This window comes from Cibotium barometz, chromosome 63 (genome assembly GCF_041138505.1).
Source record: "Cibotium barometz isolate CiBa-2024 chromosome 63, ASM4113850v1, whole genome shotgun sequence".
In the NCBI taxonomy this organism is placed as follows: domain Eukaryota; kingdom Viridiplantae; phylum Streptophyta; class Polypodiopsida; order Cyatheales; family Cibotiaceae; genus Cibotium; species Cibotium barometz.
The window spans coordinates 32,509,339-32,528,076 of NC_141108.1; the positions used below are offsets into that span (position 1 = coordinate 32,509,339).

The 18,738-nt window shown below is 43.7% G+C and overlaps 1 protein-coding gene across 1 annotated transcript; it reads left to right on the forward strand.

The window, feature by feature from the left end:
• Window positions 1–656: 656 nt before the first annotated feature.
• Window positions 657–17,212, forward strand: LOC147603961 (vesicle-associated membrane protein 721-like). Its single transcript, XM_086796279.1, has 5 exons — window positions 657–927; window positions 1,353–1,536; window positions 1,668–1,788; window positions 16,481–16,543; window positions 16,654–17,212. The coding sequence occupies exons 1-5, from the start codon at window positions 738–740 to the stop codon at window positions 16,798–16,800; spliced, it is 705 nt and encodes a 234-aa protein (XP_086652405.1). The 5' UTR covers window positions 657–737; the 3' UTR covers window positions 16,801–17,212.
• The last annotated feature ends 1,526 nt before the right edge of the window (window positions 17,213–18,738 follow it).

The following is an 18,738-nucleotide window of genomic DNA, read 5'->3' on the forward strand; positions in this document are numbered from 1 at the left end:
TGGGCTTCTTCTCTTTGAGAAGAGCTTATTTAAGTGGGAGATCGCTTGTTGTTTTCGTAAGAGAGGTAGCTTCTTCAAAGCTCTCATCTTAAGTAGGGTAGATTAGTGATAATGTTATATATATATATATATATATATATATATATATAGTACATAAATTTAAATAAAAAATTAAAGACATTGATACATAGTAAACATATAATAATATATTATAATAATGATATATAAATCAATATACATATAGGAAATATATAATAGTATTATATATAAATATATTCACACACATATGTACGCATACAAACAACCACACGTACGTGTGGAGGGTGTGTGTGTGTGTGAGTGAGAGAGAGAGAGAGAGAGAGTTTCTATGTGTGAGATTGTATATACGAGATGGGTGTGAGAAGAGGGAGAGTGTATGTGTACGTGTGTGTGAGAAAGAAGATTGTGTCTATGTATGGAGGGTGTGTGTGTGTGTGAGTGAGAGAGAGAGAGAGAGAGAGAGAGAGAGAGTTTCTATGTGTGAGATTGTATATATGTACGCGACAGACATAAAAAGAATGCATGTGAGAGAGACACAAATACGTGTCTATATAAGAGACTCGCACATGCACGCAGAGACTCGCACATGCATATATACACACACCACATAAAAACACACACGCACACTATATTTCCATACTTGTCATTTGAAATGTGGGAAATACGTCTGCGTGTGTTGTAGTCGATCCGGCGTTGTGATGGCGACAAACTCGTTCATCTACAGCTTCGTGGCCAAAGGATCCGTGGTGTTGGCCGAACACACGGACTTCTCCGGAAACTTCAGCACAATAGCCGTCCAATGCCTGGAGAAACTGCCTCCTTTCAACAGCAGGCACACCTACGCCTGCGATGGCCACTCTTTCAACTACCTTGTCGACGATGGGTTCGGTAAGGTTGTCTTCCATGTCTTCTTAGTGTCTGTAAGGGTTTCCTGTGTTGCCCTACCATAATGCCTTCGCAGTGTCTAGTAGGGTTCTCTGTGTGTTGCAATTAGGGTTTATTTGTGTATCTGAGCTATTAGTGTTTTTGTGTAACCGGATAGGAGGGTTTTCTTTGTAGGTGTAGCTATTTAGTGTTTTCTGTGTGGTTGGCGACTTGTGGCATCTGATTTTGAACTGTTAGGGCTTTAATTTCTTTTTTGAAGTGTTTCCTGCAAGATTTTTCATGTTTAGGGTTTGATTTCTGCGAGCAGATTTTGTTGCATCTGAAATTGGACTGTTCAGAGTTTTTTTTGGTGGATCGGCAGGCTTCCCTCCACCCATGGCATTTGAAAAGTGATTCTTACGGTTTTTATTTTGCTTTGTTTGCTACAGTATATCTAGTGGTTGCCAACGACAGTGTTGGCAGAGAAGCACCATATGCTTTCTTGGAGCGAGTGAAGGAAGATTTCAAGAAACAGTATGGCGAACGACAAGGCAACACTACCCATGATTTCAATTCAGAATTTGGATACGAAAACACTTTCGATGTTGCCTACAGTCTAGATAAAGAATTCGGGTACTCAAAAGTCAATTGAACTTTGCTGCTTTGTGCAGTTACTGTGATATGGTCCCTTTGTTTCAGCAGCCTTCAAGGGATCGCTGCTTTGAAATTAACCATAATTTGCATTTTATGACGGATCTTTACAGGCCGAAATTGAAGGAGCATATGCAGTATTCAACTGATCATCCTGAGGAATTGAGCAGGATTGCCAGGGTTAAATCAACTCTTTCAGATGTGAGAGGAGTTGTAATCGAAAACATTGAGAAGGTTCGTAGCCATGTTTTTCTTTTAATGGCCAGAAAGTCTACAAAGTTGTGTTTGTAATTCAGCCCTGCAGCTATTTGATTTTGTTCTCAGCAACCATTTGTCATCAAACCGTCCATGTTGTCTCTTTATAACACTTGATCCTTATCTCAGAAGCAGCCTATTCTTGCTATCAATTCTTTGGGTTTTTTGCTTAACTGCTGAAACCCTAATATTGGTGTCCTAGGAGCTGGCCGCAACTTTTGGTTTGGAGCTGACTAGGGTGGTCCCTAGTGCCTATATGTGGTCATGGGCGTTGTTTGTGGAGTCCCTTCTGCTGCTAGAGCATTCCAACTACTACAATAACCCCGCTGCTGCCTAGTATTGTGCTTGGATTGTCCATCGGTGTCTCTTTGAGGAGAACCAGCACACTAGCTAGCCGTGTAAATGAGAACTATACTCTAGTATGAGAGTGCCTATGTGTGCGTGGTTTTGGAATGTCAGTTATGCACTCTCTTTTGTGACTGTGCTACTACACATCTACACCGACTATATTGTTTAGTACATGTATTCATTTCTTTTTTTCATGGCAAGCTTGGCACATGGTGCCTGCGGTTATGTACAACAATGTATTATTGTAAGGGGGGGTCAGCCCTTTTTGGTCCTAGTGTTGGTGTCCTATGTAGCAACACTTAGTTTTCAACTTTGTTAGTGTATTATGTATGTCCATAAATTGTTTTAAGTGTTTAACTATTTGCATACGGTGCCCAATAAGTGCTCACACCTACCCAGGTGAGTTACATTGGTATCAGAGCACAGTTGTTTCCCTCTTCTTGGCGGAGATTCTCAGTGGAGCAACGATCGTGGCATTGGACACCGTGCATTTAGTGCACTTACACAATGGACAACCACAGGAAGATTGTAGAAGTGCCGAGTTCAAGAGGGAATTCTAAATGCCTCTCTGTAAATGGAGGATGTACGGACTTAATTTTGTTGGGATTCGGAGTCTTGTATGTTCGTATCTGTGTGTGTGTGTACCCATCGTGTACATGTATCCCTATTTGTGTACCCACTTGTGTCTGTGTGTGAACAACCCCTAAAAGGGCTAAGTGTTGTGATGAGGAATTTTTGTTTGGGTTTTTTCACACTTGTTCGGCTGAATACACATGTGCGTGCCATGAAGTATCGACGTCAGTTGTGTTTTCATCTATTTGTATGTGTCGTCTATGGCGACATTGATGCGGATGCGGGTTTTTTTTTGGATCTCGGTGGGCTTCCATGGAGCAATCTTTTTTCTCGGGTCTTCACATTGTTGGCATAGTTTTGTTGTGAATACTTGTGCACACAATAGAAGTGTAGTTTTTTTAGAGACTTTAGAGGTTTCAGAAGAAGCAATCTACTCTTTGGGTATTTAAGCCTTGGGAGTTTGTTTTTTTAAAACGCTATGTAACGCTTGTGTTTTTTAATTAGCTTTTCGTAAAGCTAACAATAGCTTTCGTGTGAGCTATTAAGTACCTATTAAGGTTTCTTTGTATTGGACATGATGGAGGGAAAAGGAGGAGATTAATAAAGCTTTTAGAAGCCTTTCTTTCAAATCTATGCCGGCTTCTTCCATGTGTTAAGAGAAGAGAATTTTTTTATTTCTTGCACATTTGCATTGTCATGAAGATTGTGAGGATCATCGTTGTCATCACCATCTAGTAGCCGCACGGTTATGCGTAGAGGAGGAACATCAGACAGGAGAGAAGTGTTGCCTTTTAGCCTTGCCAAAGGCTATGCACAGCACGCGTGTAGCGTTGGCTTTGTTGACTATTCGAGGCACCTCGGAGCTCTCACCTACTAGCACGGGTTCGAGTCTCCCTTGCCCCACTCTAAGCCCAGTGGGGCGTGCATTGACAGACTCAACCATGTGTCCAAGAGATAAAGATATAGAGAGAGAGAGGAGAGATAAAAGGGAATAGGGATCTTGCACAGTACACCACCTTGAGCGGGGAACATGCCCCGTCCCCTTTCACGAATTTATTGAAGAACAATCCACGGGCACGCTGGCCAGGATCAATACAATCAATGAATACAAATTAAATAGATATGCCAATATAGGATATCCAAGTCGATGCCGATGACGAGGCATGAGATCTCTGACGCCGAGCACACCACGGGGATGACCCACAAGTATCTCTCACCGGGCTAGTACCAAATCTAATATCCAAATCCAGATCCAATGAATCCAAGTCCAATGAATCCAAATCTAAATCCAAGTCCAAGTCCAAGTCTAGATCCAAGTCCAAGTCCAGATCCAGGTGTGAATCCAAGTCCAAGTCCAAGTCCAAGTCCAGATCCAAGTCCAAATCCAAGTTCGAATCCATGTCCAAGTCTGGATCCAAGTCCAAGTCTGGATTCAAGTCCAATGTCTAAGTTCAAGTTCCATGTTTCATACCCAAACTTCATGCCCGAGCTATATACCCAAGCTCCATGCTTCATGCCCAAACTTCATGCCCAAGATATATACCCAAGTTTCATGCTTTATGCCCAAGCTATATATCCAAGTTCCATGCTTCATGCCCAAGCTTTATGCCCAAGCTATATACCCATGCTTCATGCCCAAGCTTTATGCTCAGGCTATATACCCAAGTTCCATGTTCATGTCCAAGAAAGCTTCATGCCCAAGTTCAAGCTTCCAAAGCTGGGCGGAGGCCGGGCCGAGCTGGGCGGCGGCCGAGCTGAGCTGGGCGATGGCTGGGTTGAGCTGGGCGATGGCTGGGTTGAGCTGAGCGGCAATGGCTCTGGGGTGGCTGAGCTGAGCTGCAGCGGCGGGTGGATGAAGATGAGGGTCTCCTTGCTCTCCACAAGCTTGATGCCCAAAATAAGAGGGCTCTAGCTTCTTTTATACTTGGGGAGGGCCTTAACTTCTTGCCAAAAAGCCATCATGCTTTTGCTTTGCCTTTTTATGCTTTGCTTTTCCCTTTTTGTCTTTGCTTTTGCTCTTTTTACTTTTATTAATAAAATATTAGTCAACTTTTGGTGCTTTGCTTTTCTGGCTTTAATGCCTTGCTTTTTTCGCCTTAGAGTTGCTTTTTGAGAAAGCGTCCTTTAGCTTTTTAGTCCGGTTCAGTCTCCTCTTTCCAATGGTGCCCTTGGCTCGTGGTCAACCTTGTTTGACTTTTTGCTTTTTGACCAAGACTGGTGCTTTTTTCCAATGGCGACTTTAGGAACCCTGTTCCCATGTGTCCATCAACTTGTCCATTTGTCCGGGCATGAGTTCTATCATGTGAAAAGAGCCAGGAGGGCCAAATAGTTACATTCCCTCCCTCTTACATCGTAGTTGTTCTCAACTGCGACGGAGCGCAAGTGGCTAGCTAACTGGCCTATTGTTGGCCGATTGGTTTTTAATCCAGTCGTGGGCGATTGTGGGGCTATCAGCTTGTTTTAGACAGGGCCGATTGTAGCCCCAGTCCATATATATTGGGACTCTTACCCCCCAAAGTTTTGTACCGGATATACTCTTGTATATAGTTGAGTTCGACATCGTCTCTCGTCTCTTGCTCTCATGCAGTTTTCTACTCTTTGATTTGTCTCTCTTTTCCGCTGCACATTCCGATAGCTGTACGCTCATTCTGGTAGTTTGGTTGCGTGGCTGGTTGGCGGATCGCTTGGCTGGGGGCAATTTCTGTGCAACTATAGCATTGAGGACTTGGCCGGGCATTTGCACGGCCATTTTGCTTCGGACTTTTATAAATATAGATTTTTGCACAAATATATGTTTTTTTCCGGAAAACACAAGAAGGTTATGGGCTCGCGTTATTGCCTTGTGTTTTTCTCTTGACATTATGCAAGTGTGCACGGAAACATGGTGGACAGTGTGTAGGACATTTGTCAAGTGTTCATACTTGGGGTCAAAGAGGACTCAAGGTATTATTAAAGTCCCTCTCATAACCCATGTGGGGGGAGGGGACAAAGGTTGTAATAAACTTTAAAAACAAAGGACCCGTTGGATGGAAATCGTGGCCCCTTGGAGGGGTTATGTTATTTTAGGGGGAGACCCTTTTTTTTGGAGAAGTCGGGCTGCAGCAAAAACGTGCTTTTCTCTCTTGGAAGCGCCGGCTGAAGCTGCACGTGCATGAGTTTTGACTCTCTCTTTTTGGCGACTCGTGGGCTGCAAGAAGGGTAGGGCTGAACAGCACGTGGGCTCTCTCTGGCTAGAGTTGGCTGCAGCTATACACACAGGAGTGCTTTTGGCTCGTGGGAAGGCTGGCGGGCTGGGCTGGGCAGCAGCACGTGCTTTTGCTCTCTCTCTCTCTCTCTCTCTCTCTCTCTCGCTTGCCTATAAAGGCTGGCGGGCAGGGTTGCAGGACGGATTTTCTTGTGTAGGGGCTGGCTGATCTGAATCCCCCCTAATTGCAATGGGTAAAAGTCCATCAAACATGTCCTGTAAGCCTGTATCATTACTTTTATACAAGCTGACCATGGGCTGTTCTGAATTTTCAGCAAATACCACATCTCTACTCAGAAAAATCCTTCGTGTAGTTGGATTATAAAGACGGTATCCTTTGCTTTCATTGCTGTAGCCCACAAAAATGCATTTAATTGCTTTGTCATCAAGCTTTGTTCGGAGTTGTTCTGGCACATGTGCATATGCCAAACACCCAAATGTACGCATATAATCCACTGTTGGCTTTCGGCTATACCAAGCCTCAAATGGTGTTATGGTTTTCAAAGCTTTTGTTGGGGACACCTGTTCAACACATGAGTTGCACACATTATAGCTTCCATCCAAAATTTGTGAGGCAACTTTTGTGCTTTCACCATGCATCTTGCCATCTCCACGAGAGATCTATTTTTCCTTTCAGCTACACCATTCTGCTGCGGTGTATAAGGCACAGTACATTGGTGTTTGATGCCCTTTTGAAGCATATAATCCTTGAATGCATTTGACATGTATTCTCCACCTCTATCTGAGCGAAGTGTTTGGACTTTACATGCACACATATTTTCAGCCATTGCGACAAAGTGTCGAAAGCATGTAAACACATCTTCTTTTGCTTTCAAAGGGTAAGCCCAAGCAAACCTGGAGTAGTCATCAATGAATGTGACAAAGTAAAGATGCCCCCCTATGGATGGTGTCCGCATTGGACCACATACATCACTATGTATGAGTTGTAATTTACTTTCAGCTCTAACAGCTCCATCTTTGGGGAATGGTTTTCGTTGCATCTTTCCCAAAATACACCCCTCACATACATGTCTTGGTGGAGACTCAAGAGGCGGCATATTATCAACCATATGATGCTTCTGCAAAAGCATCAAACTCTGAAAATTTACATGCCCAAAACGAGCATGCCATAGCTCTGCATCATGCATAGCAGGAGTGTGGGCAGCCACTGTATTTGCATCATAAGTGCGCTTGTCATAGCTGTCCAGCTTATACAAGCCTTTGTATCGTGTTCCAGAAGTGACTATTTCATAACCCTTTGATGGGTCTTTTACCAAACACTTCCCGTCTTCAAATTCAACCTTGAAACCTTGGTTGTTTATGGCTGAGACGGAGAGCAGATTTTTCTTTATCCCTGGAACATACGATACATTTTTCATAGATATATTGGCACCATTGGCTGCAATAAGTACGACATTACCAATTCCTTTTACTGGATATGTGGTATGATCTGCACATGATACAGTGCGGCCATTTGAAGCATAAACCAAGTGCTGAAATACACCTTTGCATGAAGTGATGTGGCTCGAAGCACCACTATCAAAATACCATGATGCATTCTGTCTGTCAGATGCAATGCAAGACATATCAGTGTCTGAAGCACCTGGTGTGTCACTAGTGCATGTGACCAAAAAAGTGTACTCTTCCTGGATTACATTAGCTGATTGCTGTGCTTTGTCATCCGAAGAGTCTGCTACTGCATTGCCTGCTTCTTTCTTTTTTTCTTTTGCAATCCTATTTCTACATTCACTGATGTAGTGTCCAGGCTTATGGCAGTAGTGACATTTGCCCTTCTTTTTGGGCTTGTTTGCATCCCCTTTGTTAGACTTTTCACCACTAGAAGAGGGCTGTCCATGACCAGCCTTGCTAGACTGTTGTCTCCCATGCCTAAAGCTCTTTGCTTTACCCTTATCCTTGGCTGTAAATGCCTTTTCTCCACCACGGTTGCTCGATATGTTTGCTCTTGTTTGCTCTTCCTGCAAGAGTAAACCCACGAGCTCTTCAAAAGTGACGGGATCACCACCTCCTCTCATCGAGAGGTTGAGAGAGGTGTGAAAGCCCAAGTAGGAAGGCGGTAAAGAATGAAGAGTGTTGGTGACCATCTGTCTGTCTGGGATAACCTCATCAATGTTGAGCAATTGTTCCTGCAAATCTTTCACTTTGGTGAGATGATCTGCCATAGAGTCACCCTCATCCATAGAAAGAAGATCCAATCGCCTCTTCAAGTAGGCAACTCTTGCCTCGTTGCGTACCTGATACATTGCTTCCAATGTGTCCCATGCAAGCTTCGATGTCTTGCATGAATGAATGTGCGGAATAATAGTCCTTTTCACTGAAAGGGCTATCAATGACATGGCTTGTGCATCTCTAGAGTCCCATCTCTTCTGCTCTTGTGTGGGAGCAGGATCTACATCAGGAGCTCTTTGAGCACCTCCCCTTTGAGGCGTGGCTGGCTGAATGGTATGTGGGCGTGTGTCATCACCACACACGATGCCCCAAAGCCCTTTGGCTACCAGCAAATTACGGATCATAAAACTCCAGAGGGAGTAGTTAGATCCATCCAGCTTGTCCTCCTGGGTGAGCACACCAAATACATCTGTAGCATTCTGTGCCATGTCAACAAAGTATAACTGCAAGCAAACCAAGCACCAATGTGCACTACCAGGCAACCAAATGTCCTGTGCAAATGTATGCCTGCAAACCAAAGCAAGTGTAAACCTGCACCAAATTGTCCAATTACACCCAATGTGTATACATACGCGACAAATCGCAGCTGTAATGCCCAATTACATGCTCCAATCTGAAAATCCCCAATTTTTATGCACTCCAATTGCTTCAATGTGCATCTAATTGGCCAATTTTCACAAAAGCCCCAAATTTCTGCAAATGTAAGAGCTCCAATTTGCCAATTTTGACCTCAATTTTGAAAACCTCCAAATTTCATCTGTAATTTTCTTTTCAATCTGACTTGCACAGTATTCATTGTCTGCAAAATCGGCATATGACCTGCCCTGCAATGGCTGCAGATTTTGTATTTGACCTAGAAATTTGTACAGAAAAATACCTTCAGGCAAGGTGTCGTTGCAGGTGGCCAGTCGTTGCAGGTGGAGACGTTGGAGGGAGTCGAACCAAATGTTGGAGGGAATCGAACCAAATGTTGGAGGGTCGAGTAGGCGGAATGTTGAGTAGTTGAGCGAGTGGGAGGTGTGCAGGCGTCGTGCGAGCAGAACGACGCTTAGGCGTCGGGCGAGCAGCACGGCACTGAAGGTGACGGGGCCCAGCTGCAGGTGTCGAGCGAGCAAACACCCGCCTGCAGCTCGTTAAGGCTGGTGTGAACAGCAGAGGCGACTGGAGTCGGCGATGGAGGTCGAGACGGAGCAGAGACGGCCGGCGGGTCCAGACGGCCTGAGCGGAGACGTTGGCTGCTGTGACGGAGCGCAAGGCGCCGACCGGAACGGAGAGACGCTGGCCGACGGGTGCTGCGGAGGAGGTGTTGACGTCGACCGGCTTGGGGCTCTGACGGAGGAACGGAACCGCGACGGGCACATGAACGGAGCCACGCACGTTGCTGTGGCCGTCGGCTGGGAACGGCGGCGCCGCCCGCGAGCTGGGCGGTGGTGGTGGGCTCCCCACTAGTGCCGCCTGTTCCTGGTGGCTGGACGGAGGAGCTCCGACGGAACCAGATAATCCGGCGACAGAATTCGACGGACGGAAACACAACGGCGAAGGAATTCGACGGACGGAACCACAGTGGCGACGGAATTTTGCAGGAATTTTTCGAGCAGCAGAATATCAGGGCCAGCTCCCAGCTCTGATACCAAATGTTGGGTGTTGGACTCACACACTCACACACACAAACCTGCACATTAGGGTTAGGTGCAGGGTAGAGAAGCTCACACACAGAAATGAGAGAGAGAGAGAGAGAGAGCCAAAAGTGTGGTATCCACAAAATGCAAGTCAACCCTTGCATGTGTGCCACATCCATATAATATAGAACTACAAAATATTATATGGTGTCCTTTCACACTTGATGTCCAAGGGGAAAAACCACATGGGAAAAAGTGCCCTTGGTTAAGCCCTGTTCACACATAGCACTACCATAAGTGAGCATATGCCTACAGCTGTGTATGGTTCTGTGTGGAAACAGGAAAAAGGTTTCAAGGGGAAACATGCCTAAGGGTTTCGTGTGGAAACAAGTCGTAGGTTTCTTGAGGGAACATGTTTTTGGTTTCTCTAAGAGATAGGTCACATGCAGGCAGTGGTTATAGGAATGGACATCGAGGGAACATGTTTTTGGTTTCTCTAGAAGATAGGTCACACGCAGGCAGTGGTTATAGGAATGGACATGTTTGGTACAGCCTCATTGGACAGGCGTCGGGGAATCCATGACTGAGATGGATAGTACCCTTGGAAGGCAGAGAGGGATGGTACAGGTTTGTCGACTGTATGGTATGCTGTGCTGTGATGCAAGTTCTTTTTTGGGAAACAGTTTGGAGTCTTTGTTGTGATGCAGGAGCACTAGATGTGTCAGGGTGTGATGTTGTCTATGGGGTGAGAGGCTATGGATGGTTGTGGCAGCCTTGATTGAGGGAGAAAGCTTCTGTATGCAGGACTCATGTGAAAGCCTTTTGATGTGAACAATAGCTGGAATTGTTTGTGGATGTCGAGTGAACAAGAAGCCACAATGCAGGGTCTTTGCAGGCTTCAGTAGTTCTACTATGACAGCTAAGTTTCCAGCCTTATTATTGTAATCAAAGCTCTTATAATCTATTAAAGAAATACCGCAAGGGACGCCACTGCGTTTTGGGGCCAATCAGTGTTCGTGTACTGGTTGCAAAAGCACTTTAGCTCCCCTTATTTGTTTTTCTTTTCTAGGTCTTCAAAGGTGTTGAAGTGTTTTGTGTCGTCCTAGTTTGTTTTGCACCACTCTTTGGTTTTGTTTGAAGGCCAAGGCCGGTTTACAGCTCCCAGGAGCAGCAGGAATATACTAAGGAAAGGGTTGGTTCTTTTTCGGAACGAGATCTTTCACAAAGACGGATCTTGGACTTCATTGAATTGAGCTTATTCAGGTGGTGAACTTGACGTGAAGCCTCTCACATACGTGGGTTGCGTGTGAGAGTAACACTGTTTGGTGTATGACTATGGTCGGAATCTTGTTCCCATATTGTTTCCAGATGTGTCTGATGATTTATGGCGGTTCTTGCGGATGTACAAAGATACGATGATTCTATAAAAGTGTTCAATTGAACAATGGGTGAGCCGTTTCATCGTGTATTTGCGAGAGGTTTGTATCTATGATTGGTATGTTTGACTACCGGATGAGGTACGCAACAATTAGTATTCGATGTATTTCTTGTAATGTGTGCACAAGGGCATGGTCCGAGCAGTTGTATGCAAAATTATGTCGTGAATATCAAAAGTTGAAAGAGGATGCTAGTTCGGTGGTCCAGATTGAAGACAAGCATGTACTAGCTAAGGGGGGTTGTGCAGACCAAGATTTGGAGTTTCCGCAGGCTACTGATACTGTCTTCGAGTCACAGCACAAGGAGGAGCCTTGTGTGTGACAAGATAGGGACAAGTTCTAGGAGGCGGTGGATTCAAATCTAGTGGCATCTTTCAATGTCTTTGAGAGCTTGGTGGCATGTGAAGCTTCTTCCTTGAAGGCCACATTGAATATAGATTGTGTGGATGAGATGCTCGAAGACTATGATTTCGTGGGACACACCTTGAGTAGTGAGGATGAGGATGTGATTGCTGAATTCTTGGATGCTCTTGACGGTAATAGTTTCATTGCCATTTCTTCCAAATGGATATGAGTATATATGCTAATATGGACCTTGTTATAGATGAGTTGGGGTGACTTTAAGCTTGGGTGTGGTACTGATTTTTGCAGAGGAGTCTCCTCTTCCTAAAGTCTCCATTGATGTGCTGTCACATGCGGAAACTCTGGGAGTCTTCTTTCAGCCCTAAACACCATCTTGGAACAACCTAATGCCAAACACAAGCAAAGAGATGGAGAGAAGAGAGAGAGAGAGATAGCTGAGTTTCAGTATATTCATTTAGTACAAAAAGGTGTACATCATGGCAAGCCCTTGAATAGGTGGTAAACACACCTAATCTAAGCCTATTCTATGACTCAACCCATGGAGAACTGCATGAATGTCAAGGACCCTAGCCAAGCCTATTTATAGGCCTTGAAAATAAATGTGGGTTGGCCAACCTGTTGTCTGCCAAGTCCCCTTGAACAATGCCTCCCTTTTTGCTGTAGGCGACATTGATATCTCTTCTTGAAAACTGGTCGATAGCCTCCTGGGTATTCCCATAGTCTTCCTACCCATGCCTAACTGTTGTAGGTCCAGAGAGTCTGGTTCCAAAACTGGTTCTTTATCTGTTGCCCTTCACGGAATAGCCTTGGGAATGACCTTGCACATGACATCACCCTCTGCTAAACTTGATGACGGGATTCCAACTTTTGTTCTTGGGTGACTGTCATCGTTCCTTTGTCTCTTCTCTCTCTCTACTCTCCCTTCTGTTTGCGTTTTTGCATCAGCATGTTCTAGATGGTGTTTAGGGCTGAAAGAAGCATCTCAAAGCTTCCGCATGTAACATGTAGCCACACCTTGGGGGTGTGGTTGGCGCCTGTTCTGGTTGTTTGGTCGCGTGGCTGGTTCGTGGGCTGCTTGATTGGGGGCGATTTCTGCGCAGCTATAGCGTTGACGGCTTGGTTGGGCCTTAGTAGCGGGCATCTGCACGGCCGTTTTGCTTCGGACTTTTATATTTTTCACTGGCACAAAGGTTGAATCATTACATAGAGCATATTTTCTATCTCTTGCTCTAGAAAAATTAGGGTTTTCAAAAATTTAAGGGATTCCCAAAAGTTAGGGCTTTTTGAATCTTATGCCATAGAAGGCTGTAGCAGCGCTCCAAGGCTTGATATATGTCTTTAATTTTGAAAAATATGGGGGAAGTGAGATTAATTCTTCGATTAAGTTGGATTTTCAGAAAATGATAAAAAAAATCCAAATTCACTTTCCTTATTTGAATTTTGCTAGCTCTGTAGGACTAATTGAAGGTTTACAAAGATTGTTAGTGATCAATTGAAGCTGTGGAAAACCATCAACATCTTCTCTGTGTTGCCCTTGTTATTAAAGCTTTAGTAATGACGATGATGTGGCCTATGCTGGTTGGCAACACGTGTAGCATCAATACATCGCGTACCGGTACCATGCTTTCCATACCTGTACTTAAAAAAAAGTTTAAAGTGACTATTCATTGATAACTACTAGTGAATACATGGTATGTAGGTTGATGTTAAGGAGCTTGAGCATCGCAAACAACATCATGCTGAGGAGAGCGACATAGTATGTGATGAGCAGGATGTGATATACAGACAACTTCACAGAGAGCTTTGAGGGCATTGATAGATGAGTCACTCGAGCTCAGTCTCGAGCTCTCACGACAAGTACGTTAGGTACAGTGGAGTAGAAAGTGCTCAAGGTATGTTAGGGCCTGTCATCGATTTTGCTATGATACCAAATGTTGATATAGGGGGAGGAACTAGGGAGCACAGGCTATGGGGGTTGAAACTGAAACATTGTCATGTTATTTGATAGAGATAAACAAGAGAGAGAGAGAAGAGACCCCCCCCCCCCCCCCCCCCTTGGAGTATTTTATTACCCAAGGAGAAAATATCATGTACAAGCTTTGAAGCCTTACTCTCCCCATGGGAGATGTCGGATTATCCATATACAAACCATAACACAGTCCAACATGAGGCAACCATAAGATTCAACCGTTACGCACGCTATAGAAATGCCGAGCCAACAATATAATCCATATACCTCCGTGAGGGTACTGATTCTTCTGGGTCTTCATGCAATGGTGCTGGTACAACAGGTTCAGCTCTCCATTCAGCCGGTACAATAAGTACCATGGTTGGTACGACAAGTACAGTGGTTGGTACAATAGGTACAATGGCTGGTACAACAAGTACAAAGGGTTGGTACAGCCGGTACAGTGGTCGGTACAACATGTACAATGGCTGGTGTAGCTGGTATAGTGGTTGGGACAACAAGTACAATGATTGGAAATCATAATTAAATGATTAAATACCTTGTCTTCAGTATTTATTCGCGATGGAAGCCTTCAAAACAGTCCCCAACAGTTGGCATACTTCATGGGCAGCCTAGCACGAGAGTCTCCCCAAATGAAGAGAGAGGGCTTCAATTTATAGATTTGGGCCTCCCATGAGCTAAAATGGCAAGAGAAGGCTATAATGACAAGTGGAGAGCCACACAATAGGTGAAGTGACAAGTGTGAGGCTACTTGTCTCACTTTGATCCACTTTCTAACAAGTGTGAGGCCACTTGTCTCACTTTGATCCACTTTCTTGCCACATGTCCCAATCTAAAAGAGGCCTCCCATAATCTTTACCTTTAAAAATATCCTAGTTGGTAGCCCAAGTTATGGTTGAAGCTTTGAAAGTCGAGGATTAAGGAGCTAAGGAGATGTCACCATTTTGTACATTTTCCAGTTTTCATATGTGGACAGGGCCCGGGCTCCGAAGACCAAGAATCTACAAAAAGACCAAGAATGTACAAGCTTTGGGAATGGGAGATTTATCTTATACAAGAACCATGCACCCCAGAAGTTGGTAGTTGGTTATGGGCACCCAAGAACCTGGGCTTGGGGCTCGGAATAGGACTCTAGTCAAGAAAATGGACTTGTGTGTCTCTGTCCACGCAGAAAAGAGCCCCACCCAACCTTGTTGTCTTGGGTAAGGATACACGTGTGAACATAGTGTTAAAGGTGGGCACCACAGTTTTCAAGGGGATCTACACTGAGTTATGGTTGTTGGACAAAATACTAGTTGGGTACACCATTTTAAATGGATTTCACATGCATAAGGCTGAACATAAGTGGTTGGGCACCTAGAGCATGAGGAAATCGTTGAGTTTTTGTACATGGGCTAAGGGCAAGTGTTGACTTTCTCTACTACATGACCAAGCTTGTTATATTTTGCCCAAATTTCTTAGCCTAAGGTTAAAAAGGGGCTCATAAAATTCAGCCTCACCACCTTCTTTAGTTTTTTAAAAACTGGTGCCACACTCTTACTTCCGTACAACTATGGGCACATGAGCTCTGGCCATAACTACTGTACCTGTACTTGCCCGTACTGTTGGTGCGACTGACCTGTACTGTTGGTGCTGCTGTACCTGCTGTGGTTGTCTGTGTACCTATTGTGACTGCTGGAGTATCTGCTGTACCTGCAGCCCATGCACATATGCTGCTGCCCATTTGGTTGTCTCTGTTGTGGAGACTGAATTTGGCCTATTACTGGTTGTTTTCCTTGAGATACTGGCTGCTGGGTGCTCGTTTTCCATTGTTGGATGCCCAGTTGCTGCAAACTGTTAGTGTATCAGCTGTACACTTGCACATGAATTCACAGGCAAGAGTTATGTACCATCATTGTTGATGTTTGGGCATGGTTAAATACCAGTTGTACATGTGCGTAGAAGGTTATAAATGTTCTTTTTTGATGAATCGGGCAAGTGTTAAAATGGCCCTTTGTGCTTGAATCATTAAGGGTTGTATGTGGAGCCATGAAATTCCTAGACACAATCCGTATCTGTTTACAGGATTTCAAAGAAAAGAAGGGACCCATGCAACAGCAAGCAATGGCCCTCAAAGTTCGTACTGTTTGAGATACTTCTTGGTGTGGAAGTATCTCTTTTCAAGTTTTGTGTGGAATCTGGCTGTGGCCAACTAAATAAGTGTTTAATTACCTTAGTAGCCTAGCGTGCAAGCCTCACAACTCTTTTGGGCAGGTTTAGAGGCTGGAGTGTTGTTTGGACATGTCAAGGCAAGGTGCCCAAATGTGGAAACAATTGGCAGTCTGTCCAATTGGCAGCCGACCAACGATAGAGTAGCCAACCTGTCCATCCGACCCTATAAAGAGGTACTGTTAAGGTTTGTAACTTTGTTGTCATGTTCATGCCCTAAGTGCATGGACATGATTCTCTGCTGCAGCGTCACAAGGGGAAGATCTGAGAGTGAGTGGATTGATTGGGGCAGATTTAGCAGCTGGATAGACGTCCGGAAGTGCCCAAGACATGCACCAATGAAATAACACAAGTTGGGAGCAATATGAACATGTGTTAAATGATATTTTATTATGAGACTTTTCATCCTCAAGTAAGAGGAGTTAGATGTGAACTAGTGTTTGCAAAGTCTTCTCCCGTCGGCAGCAAACAAGAGTATTAAGAACCTCCAGAAGGCAGTTCTCCCGAGTGTTTCTCAGAGGACAATTGCATTGTAGCTGTCTGCACAGGATGCACAGTACAGATCTGAGTTCAGATCTGTGATCTTGTTATATATAATAATGTACAGAAGTTTAGGGTCTCTCTATGGTCTCTTCTATTGTGTATTTGGAGATGCCAATCAGGTGTTTGTATGAAAAGTTTTTATGCTGTATTCTTCGTCTCTGATTTTTTAATGCTTGTGCAGCTTCTTGATCGAGGTGAAAGAATTGAGCTTCTAGTTGACAGAACTGAGAATCTTCGATTTCAGGTCTGATTGTCTGCAGCTAGTTTTGTGCTTTTATGCAGAGGTGGTCTTCCTCAAATATTGCTTAGTTCAGTTGTAACCTGGGACTGACTGTCATGAGCCTTGCTGAGCAGGCAGACAGCTTTCAACGGCAAGGCAGACAATTGCGGAGGAAGATGTGGTTGCAAGGCTTAAAAATAAAGCTGGCAGTGTTTGGCATTACACTTCTTTTCATCTTAATAGTATGGCTTTCTATCTGTCATGGATTCAGATGTAAATAGAAAGCACAAAAGCACATCATCATGGGTCACAAGTTACAACATTATTCACCAGTTACAACATTATTCACCAGAATCAGGTGCTGAACACCAGAGGCACCTGATATCTGCTGTTAGATGTACATGTTAAGAACAAGAAAACGTATACCGACCTCAGTGCTGACCTGTAAGCTAGTCCAAGATATTCTGGTTTAGTATCTCCAAAGCCGGCCTCCAGATACAGTCGTGTGTTGGTGTAAGACCGGGTCTTCCACTTGGTTGCCCTTGAGCAGATAACATCACAATCTGTGTAATTATCTAAATGGGCATAAGATGGTGGTGTTGTTTATTCAGGCTTGAGCATATTGTATCTCTGTATGTGAACGAATGTGTTTCAAGCCAATGTAAGATGTACAAATTTATGAACTTCAAATCTGTTCGCGAGTCTAAGGTTTTTTAATGTACAGTGGTGGAGATATTAGTAGAGGAATCTTTTGAACTTGTTGCTGGCTTTGAAGTCCTATTTATTGACAGAGGAAGAGCTTGGACGCTTTCTTTTTAGACGAGCATTCGGGCTCTCTGTCTCTCTCTCTCTCTCTCACACACACACACACACACACACACACACACACACACACACACACACACACACACTGGATCCCTTGTAAAATTACTGTTTTGCATCTTACTCTTTTGATTTCATTATACCCACCTCTTCACTTTTCCACTATAATATGAAAGGTCAGAATTTATAATAGACAAATATCTTCACTTCATGATAGGCCATCTTTACGTCGAACATTTTTTGACTCCTATGATATGCCACATAAGGTATCTATTTGTATCCCCTTGGAATACACTTTATTCTTTCATTGATCCCAGCCTTAGTAGAACTATGGTGACTCTAATAAGTGTACTGTGTCACCTATTATGGATCCATTTCAAGTATTTAACCCAAACTTTGTAAGAGGTATGATTAATATTGATTATGTTTTTCCACTTACAACTTGCCCTCAGTTATGTACTCTACATTGAGGCAGCATGTTTTTTTCAGGGTCATCAACTTTGCCAGAGTTGTTTGTGCTTTGAACAATTGACTTGTCGGATGACGTGGCCACAAGCCCGTATTGGATTCCCAAGTACATACGAGATTGAAAAACAGCTTGAAAGTTCAGTATGGTTATGTTACTAAGAATGATGCTTCTTTGATTCATTTGAGCTGTAATTTCTAGTGTGACTGCTCAGTAGTCGCTTGCACTGTGTAAGGACAATTGTTCTAAGAAATTGTCTTTCTTTTATATTTATGTGTAAGCAGCATTGGTCTGTTCAAACTTTGGAAAGCAAAAGTCTCTGATCATTGTGCAAATACCTTATTGGTGATACTTTTAATAAAGGAAGAATAATAGTTTCTGTTTGGATTTGGTGCATATTATAAATTTCTGTTTGGACTTGGTGCATATGGTAAGTTTTACATTCTTTTTCTCATGCTAATGAATGAGGAATAATAGCAGCGTTATGGCAGGTGCATGCATGTTTGATGGAGTCATTGTAGTATGAATACACGGCAGCACTTTATCAACATAGTTATAGTGGTTCAAACTCTCTACAATTTCCTCTTTCATCCACTATACATAATGTATGATGATTGTGAACACACTCTTCTGTCAAGTGTCCACATTGCAGAGATTCACAAAGGCCTGCAATAGATTAACCTACTCTTTTTTTTTACTGTGCTTTACATGCTATGGTGTGAAGTTGAAGAGAGATTTACAAAGGCCTGCAATAGATTAACCTACTCTTTTTCTTGTACAGTGCTTTACATGCTATGGTGTGAAGTTGAAGACAGAAATAATCTTTTCCTTTAGAAATTGAATAGGGTAGCTCATTTATTAAGACTCTCGAAGCATATTTAAGGTCCTTTGGTTCAACAATTGTATGCAACTTGTATACACTTACTACTAG

Coding starts and splice junctions, on each gene's coding strand:
- LOC147603961 (XM_086796279.1), top strand. CDS start 738: ATGGCGACAAACTCGTTCATCTACAGCTTCGTGGCCAAAGGATCCGTG. Junction 928..1,352: donor CCTTGTCGACGATGGGTTCG/GTAAGGTTGTCT, acceptor TGTTTGCTACAG/TATATCTAGTGGTTGCCAAC. Junction 1,789..16,480: donor TAATCGAAAACATTGAGAAG/GTTCGTAGCCAT, acceptor ATGCTTGTGCAG/CTTCTTGATCGAGGTGAAAG.